The 8,589-nt window shown below is 39.7% G+C and overlaps 1 protein-coding gene across 1 annotated transcript; it reads left to right on the top strand.

Moving 5' to 3' along the window:
• Positions 1-4,575: 4,575 nt before the first annotated feature.
• LOC149024487 (iron-sulfur cluster assembly SufBD family protein ABCI8, chloroplastic-like) lies at positions 4,576-7,957 on the top strand. The gene is made up of 2 exons (XM_089144717.1): positions 4,576-6,033; positions 7,683-7,957. Exons 1-2 carry the CDS (start codon positions 4,600-4,602, stop codon positions 7,899-7,901), a joined length of 1,653 nt encoding a protein of 550 aa, XP_089000843.1. The 5' UTR covers positions 4,576-4,599; the 3' UTR covers positions 7,902-7,957.
• Positions 7,958-8,589: the final 632 nt, after the last annotated feature.

Raw genomic sequence — 8,589 nt, 5'->3', positions numbered from 1 at the left:
TAAAACAGGAATTAAAACCAATCCTAGCAAATGCTACCTAAAAGGAAGAAAGAAAAAAAAATGACAATAGAACAGACGAAATAAAACCAAACAAGGGCTTTCATCAAATTAAAACCTTCAAAGTACAAAGAATCGAGAGGGGAAAGTGCTAATCGAGTGAAATTCGTTGAAAGTTGAAAAAAGCATTGCGAAGGAACATGAGATTTGGGCTCAAACTTGAACCCAAACCCAAAAATGGTAACAGAAACAACAGAACTGAAGAAAAAGATCAAATGAATTACCTTCAGTTGCCTAAATGGAAATGATCGAAATGATGAAACAAAGACACAGATGGAGAATAATTAATCTAAATCTTCACTTAGGAACATTCAATTAAACAAAGACTGATGGCTAGCATGGCTACCCATCTCCACAGTAAATATATCATCCATGAATAGTTGCCAAGATCCAGAGAGAGAGTTTATCGTCCTTTCCTTGTCTTCCCGGGTAGATTTCAGATTAAAGAAGGAAGAACGAGAGGAAGGATTGAAGGAAGTCAGGAAGATTGAGACTCGAGAGGCATCACCATTCACCACATCAGTCTCGCTGCTCTGCTCTCTATTCTTACTTCTCTTCGAGTGTGACAAACAAGAACAACATAGGAAAGTTAGAATATTAGAGATTTCGGTTATAGTTATATGGTATACAGTATGAAAAACGGTATTTGGTATTCGGTTAGGTGGTACGGTATACGGTATATACCGACGGTATGATACCGTATACCGAAACCGTACTGTACCGAATTACCAAATTTGGTTTCAGTACAAACCGTATTGAATTTTGAAACAGTTCAGTACGGTGAGGTTTCGGTTTCGGTATCGAATCGACACCCTTATTCCCTGGTGAGATGAGTCATTATCTTAATAGATCAATCATACTTCTCTTGTGGGGATTATTGGATCTCTAGACAAAAGCATTTCTTATATGACTTAGGCTACCTTTAAAACTTATGACGAAGAGGTAAGATAACTTTTGGCTAGAACTACTTGATTTCCTTTAGAAATATAAGGCAACGTTGTGCGTTATCTTATCTCCTCTTATTGGATTATACATCTAGATTTTATGATTTGTGTGTCAGTTGATATATTATTATTTCTGCAATCTCTTTGGTTGTTTTGGAGAATCTAGGAACACAGTCTCCTCTTACCATTTTTATGCAAAGACTATTGTCATATTTAACTCTTTTTTTATTTATTTATTTATTTATTTATTATTAACTTAGTATCTTCTTGTTTGATTGTTGGATCCTAAAATGTTAGCTTTTGTCTTATTTCTTTGAATTAATCAGCCAAAAAAAGTTGAGGGTTATAGAATTTGGAACTTTAACAGAAGGTAAATAATCTTTTCTCTATTTTAATTTTCACAATTTATGTTGATCTAATGTTTGGTTTGCTTTAGGAAATTATATTTTATTCTTTTTAAGTTTATGGGATATCAATACATCTTCTAACAAATATAGTTTGTTATAAAATAAAGAAGATATATTGAATACAAATAAGAAAGACAAGATGAGTTCAACATGCTTATCAAGATTTTATTGCTTCTCGGAAGAACATTTACACTTCTTAGCTATCCTTTGTGCTTCTTGACTAGTGACTCTCAACAGATTAGTCCCCATATCAAGATTTGTCACGAGGACTAGGGGGATAATGTTATATCCATTACGGCTCAAGCCATTAAATCGGATTAGACCACTCAACTCGATCCAAGGATTTAAACTTGGTCTGGGGTGGTGCGTTTGGCATCTCTCGGCCAGACACTTCTCGAGGGAATGTTTGTTGAGAAGTGAATCTTGTGGTGATACCCATTTGTCATATTAGGGCTTCTCGGCTAAAGTAACGTTGGGGAAGGATCCAACGTATCTTCGTTCAGACGTCAATCCTTGCATAATTTCAGCATTGAATACACCGAGAATCATTAAATGTTCATTGCCGACAAGGAAGCTTCTCATTTGTTCGAGCCACCCTCGAATGCAGTGCCCCACATTTTGTCTGTCCAACTGGGATTGATGTCACATCAATGTCGGTGTGACGTTGACCTCTTAATTCGATGAGATCAAGCACGGTTTATTACACATCAGATCTTTAGTTTGCTGATCAAGCCACACATCCAAGGCCATCGCCACCCTCCTTTCGGGATCAGGATATTCAAGGGCTACGATATGTATTCACCACCTTAGATGTATAAACGAGACATATATACGAACACTCTAGAGGAAGAGGGCAAGTCCAAGAACTTTTTGAGCTCCAACCATTTCTCATCTACAACTACCTCAGGAAGACATTCTATTCTTCTTCCTCTTGAACATTTATTCCTCTCAGCGAGAATCTTGGTTCTTCCACTTACTGACTTAATCATTGAAGGTGACTTCCCATTTCGAGAGGCGGCCCACTCTCACCTCGTTTTGTTCCCAGGAACCGGATTCGGGCTAGGAGTGAACCAGGGAGTCTTCAATTAGATTTTGGAATAACAGCTGCTGAAAGTGTCAATGTCCAAATCTTGCTTGGATGGAGGTAAATCATGCGATAAACTTTGAGAGAAACCTTGTTGAGGCTCCTGTAGTTTAGTAATAAGGCTGGAAAGTTGTGTTAGAGTCTAATGTAAAGAAGGTATTTTTCCTTGAATTGTATCCACCTAGGATAAATTGTCCGAGTCTTTGTATCTTGCATGCATAAATGTCATCCAATCCTAAATAGTGGTTCCAACAAATTCATGTACATCCATTCAAAGAGTGGAATATTTCCAACATGCCATTGCATGTTCGCAGAAGAAAAAAGCATGGTCTACTGTCTTAAAGTCAGTAGGACAAAGGAAACAGAGGGGGGTTGGGCAACTTTGCCTATGAAAAGGGGCTGGTTGAGTGCAACTGCTCCATGCCCAAGTCTCCACAAAAGATTCCTTACATGGGCAAGGTGTGTATTTTCCGGATTTTCTTTTTCCAAAATGGAGAGCGAGACAAAGGGGAGCCCTGTAAAGAATCCGGATCTTCTCCCCGTCGGGGGAGCACAGAGTGCTACCCCATGGCTTTCTGACCACAAACATCAGTGGGTCCCACTGGTGAAAAAAAAAACTTTTTTTATTTTTTATTTTTTTCAAAAAGTGTTTTTTACTGTGGGCCCCACAGATGTTTGTGGTCGGGAAGCGTGGGGGAGCACTTTGTGCTCCCCGTACGGGTCGCTGATCCAGACTCCCCTGTAAAAGGTAGTATGTAGGTGATAGGCAGATCGAACTGTAAAGTTCCCATGGGAAGAGGGCCCCCAAATCCACAGGTCCTGGGTGTGTGGGAATAATATAGGCAGTGATGGAATTGCTGCATTTCCTTGAGCAGCAAACAGAGAGTCAAGAAGTCCCAAATTCCAAGATTGGGTTCTCTAATAAAGATCCTGTAACAATAGATGGCTCTTGTGCAATGGGGGGAGCTGGAGAATTTCCTCACTGGGGGGGGGGGGGGAATGGGGATGGCAGCCATGAGTCCCGATAGATAAGGTATGATAATGTATGAGCATAATCACACAAATAAATCATATCACACTGAACACCAAAATCGTTTAATATCAAATAGATATAATAAGATAATATTGTGACATAAATGTATTATACATCGTATCAAGTATGAGTAGCATACCAAATTGACACATTTACCGTAGATTAGAGGTGGGCTCTCCACCCTATTTATGGATCTAGAATGAAAAATTAGACAATGAAAAACAGAGAGAGTTTTCTTAAGGGGATCATTTCTTGTGTTTAATGGGAAATAGTGGGGGGGGGGGGGGGTCAATTCTAACTGGGAATCGTTTATTGGAATCGAACTTATGCTTTTACCGTACCGAATAAATATGGTATGGTATCAATATGACATAGTTGTACCGTTTAACAGATGTTATGAGCAAAATGACACATAAGAACCATACTGCATCGATATCATGCTTCATACCAAAACCGTTTTGTGTTAAGTGAATATGGTATGATAATGGTAATGACATATTTGTATCGCTTGGTATTTATTGCGATAGTTGTATAAGGTGAATTTATTCGATACTAAACCGATATTGTACCAATACCGGTTCCCCACCTAATTGAGATCCTTATAACAAAGGGGAAAACATCCTCGCTGTGGACAAATCTTTGTCATACACAGCAGTGCACATATATACCAAATGATTGGTTGAGAAAACAAAGTAAATACAAGATTATTGAGGATTTTTGAATTTTAAAATTAAGCTTTAATCGCAGCCAATCATTTGATATAAAAATGCATTATTGTGCATAGTAGATAGAGCAGATGACTTTTTTTTCTCTTATAAAGCCTTCTGTATGCAATTAGAATGGCCATACAAAATTTGTGCGCGTTTGCGAGACGAATCAAATCCATTAGCCCGGGCTAATTCTCTTCGGCTGAAAAAGAAAGCCGGTAGACGTGAACCGGGTTCATGGGCTGAAATCAAAGAAGCAAATGCCACATGCGACGAATGTGACGATTCCATGGCGGTTAAGGGGTTTCAGAACTTGAAGATTTCTATAAATTCCACAATTTCCCCTTCGTGTAGGGAGGATTCAGTCATGGCTTCCATCCTGGTGAACGGTATTTCGAGCTTATCCCCAAAGTCACCTTATGAAACAAAGGTACGTCTGGAATCGTCTTCTCATAAGCTACAAACATTCAAAACCTTAAATCGAAAATTCATTAGTTTCTCGAGGCGCTGCAAGGTCCGAGCAGATCTCGAACCCATATCTATACCATCTGATCGAGTTTCATCAACTGGTAAGACCCTAGCCGATGATGATCCAATACAGAAATTTCTTAAAAGGGATTACAAATGGGGGTTTGTGTCCGATTTCGAATCCTTTTCGATTCCGAAAGGGCTTACGGTGGAAACTATTCGATTGATTTCTTCGAGGAAAGGTGAACCAGATTGGATGCTTCAGTATAGGTTGGAAGCTTATCAGAAATTCCTTAAAATGAAGGAACCCAAGTGGTCGGACAACCAATATCCTTCTATCAATTTCCAGGAATTTTGTTATTACTCGGAACCGAAGAAGAAACCCACTTTGAACAGCCTCGAAGAAGCTGACCCGGAGCTTCTTAGGTATTTTGAGAAGTTGGGAATTCCTCTGAATGAACAGAATCGCCTAGCTAATGTTGCTGTTGATGCCGTCCTCGACAGCGTCTCCATCGCTACTACCCACCGGAAGACGTTAGAAGAGGCTGGTGTGATTTTCTGTTCTATATCGGAAGCGATTCGGGAGCACCCAGATTTGATAAGGAAATTTTGGAGCAAAGTGGTTCCTCCAGAGGATAATTACTATGCGGCACTGAATTCTGCAGTATTCAGTGATGGATCATTCTGTTACATCCCCAAGAATACCAAATGCCCAATGCCTGTGTCCACTTATTTTAGGATTAATGCATTGGAGACCGGGCAGTTTGAGAGAACATTGATAGTTGCTGATGAGGGGAGTTTTGTCGAGTACTTGGAGGGTTGTACTGCTCCTTCTTACGATAAGAATCAGCTTCATGCTGCTGTGGTGGAGCTGTACTGCATGGAGGGTGCAGAGATTAAGTATTCTACTGTGCAGAATTGGTATGCAGGGGATGAGGACGGGCGTGGTGGGATTTATAACTTCGTCACTAAAAGGGGTATCTGTGCTGGAGCTCGCTCAAAGATTTCATGGACACAAGTGGAGACAGGTTCTGCCATTACTTGGAAGTACCCAAGTGTCGTTTTAGAAGGCGATGACACAGTGGGAGAGTTCTATTCTGTAGCATTGACAAATAACCACCAGCAGGCGGACACAGGAACGAAGATGATACACAAGGGTAAGAACACGAGAAGTAGAATAGTCTCCAAGGGTATTTCTGCTGGTCAATCGAGAAATTGTTATAGGGGGCTTGTTCAGGTGCAGTCAAAGGCTGAGAATGCTCGGAACTCATCACAGTGTGATTCAATGCTTATTGGTGATAATGCTGCCGCGAATACCTATCCTTACATCCAGGTGCTTCTTAATAGCCCTTTGATTATTAATCTGTATATTTATTTGAGTGGTTCACCAATTTTCATACTAATAAATCCTCCCCACCCTTGACATTCAGTGCACTGTTTTTGTTTTTCCTATATGATATTTCAGTTTAGCTTAACTGGTGAAGACCAGGGATGATTTCTTCTAAGTATTGTATTATTGGGGATGGAGGAATTTGGAACCTTGTGTGTGCTTGTTCCTAAATTTTTTTGACATGACTGTATAGAATGTGGAATGAGAGCTATGCAGCAGAAAAGATTAAAACACTGAAGCTTCTTATTATGGTTGTCTAGAACCCTAAAATTTTCTTTTAAGAAATATTTAAAAGTGTTCTGGAAAGACCTGAACTGCAGGAATGCTCTACTTACCAGGGTTCTGCCTAAATTTGCATGTTCATGTTGTGGGGTTTGCTTAGCTTATTGGTTTAGTATATCTGCTTGGAAGGTGGACTGAATTTGTTATGTTGGATTACACTTTAAAAATGAGGTATATGGTCATACAATATCATCGCTTGGGATTGTTTTATAAATTAGTATCAAACCATGACTTGTTGGGGAGTGCATAAAGAAAGATAAAACATACCCAATATATCAAGGACATTTCAACCGTGAAAGCACTGTAGCTTAGATATTCCTTAATTACCAATAGTGTACAAAGTATCATGAGTGAAAGCTGAAAAGAACCCTTTAAGGAGTGAAATAGAGAACTTGAGATCCAACATGAAGAATCAGTCGAAGGAGCAGGGCTTAGAGCCAGCAGGCACAATCACTCTTAATGGTGGTGGGCGAGGAAATGGGACCAGTGTCTTAAGACATTAGGTATATGGGCTTTCTAGAGGCGGAATCTCCCAGTTCTTTGTATTCTTAAACCTATCTATCTAGCCATAAGTGGCAAAACATGGAGATGACTTGTGGCCAGGGATGAAAGGCCAACCAAGATAGGATGTAGGTGGTTTTGAGCAAAATCTATGTCTGTAGACCATATGATGTTGGTAGCCTAGATTGAGCACTCAATGCTAACTACCTCAGTTTTTTCTGTACAAAATGAGGATGGTTATATAATCAGTTATTGGATTTATTGAGGAGGGAGATTTTGTTCAACCATTGAACTGAATTTTGGGGACTAGCTTTGTCTAGACATGGACTTATAGCTGCTTATAATGTCCTATAATGTTTAGGATAACCTAAGCTAGTTGAATTTTGTTGCTGGAGCGCTTTGTTCATTTCACGGAATTTTCTTTTTTTTTTTTTTTTTTTAATGAATTAAATGAATTTTTTTTTTTTTTTTTAATGAATTAAATGAATAAAGAATCCATTACCAAAGCCCCGAAGGGAAAGACAATGTACAAGAGGAGAAGAGTGAGGGAGAGGAGAGAACCAAGGCCCCATAGCCAAGGACCTGCAAGAAAAGGGGGGGGGGGGTTACAATCAAATAGCAGGTAACAAGGGAGAGCCCAGACCTCCTGGTAACAACAACCAACATGTAGTTTTTTCTTTTTTCTCACCGCCAGTTATATCCTGGGAATTCTGTATCGACCAGCGCAAATTGAATTGTAGAACTATGAACTTTTGTAGTAACCTTCTATGCTTGTGTATAGTTGTTGATTGTTCTCATGGTTGAAACAGGTGAAGAACCCCACAGCTCGTGTTGAACATGAGGCTAGCACCTCCAAAATTGGTGAAGATCAGCTATTCTACTTTCAGCAAAGGGGGATTGACCACGAAAGAGCCATGAGAGCCATGATTTCTGGGTTCTGTAGGGATGTCTTTGACATGCTTCCTGATGAGTTTGGTGCTGAAGTGAACCAGCTCATGAGCTTGAAGCTAGAGGATTCAGTTGGTTGAAGATTGACTATGGCCAGACAGTGTTAGTGTACTCCATAGTTTTTCACTTTGAAGAGGGGGGGGGGGGAAGGCACTATGTAGGGGTGTCAATTAAATATGTAAAGAATAGAAAGAAAGTGATTCTAGGTATTGTGTTGATAAGTTGAGCTACTTAAGATTGGTGTAACATACTGCTGTTACCTGGCATTGACCAATTATTGTAAACTATTTGCACTGGATGACACGGGTAAAGTTGGAAACTATTTTTTCTTGTATTGTTATTTTACTGTGTATATGAAGGTTTGCTATTTCTGCCTGGATGGTTGTTGCCTTGGGCCTTGCAAAAGAAGTGGCAAGGTGTCTTAAATCACATGGAAATTGATTTGCAGACACAAGTCTAACTTCTCTTTATTTGTGAAGGTGGTTTCCATCATGCGGAAATTGATGCAACATAGGTCTGGATCCTCTCTTTTCTAAGTGGGGCTACTCCAATTAAGTGAAGGTGAGTGCACCATGTAACTGAAAAGCTTTCCTTGCTTCACTTTTGTGTTCCTGAACTTAGTGCTGCTACTGTCAGTGGAGATGAAGGACTGTCGGTGTTTCGCTTATGGGTTGGTATTTATCAATTCATGGGAGAGAGCTCCTAGGTTCCATCATCTTGGATTTCATAAGGGTTGTCTTCAACTGCCATTTTCTTGGGTTCCAAATC

The sequence above is a fragment of the Hakea prostrata genome, chromosome 2 (assembly GCF_041222555.1).
Source record: "Hakea prostrata isolate BN-2017 chromosome 2, UWA_Hpros_2, whole genome shotgun sequence".
NCBI classification, from domain to species: domain Eukaryota; kingdom Viridiplantae; phylum Streptophyta; class Magnoliopsida; order Proteales; family Proteaceae; genus Hakea; species Hakea prostrata.
Note: the sequence above shows the minus strand (reverse complement) of the source record. Positions and strands in the feature narration are given on the sequence as shown.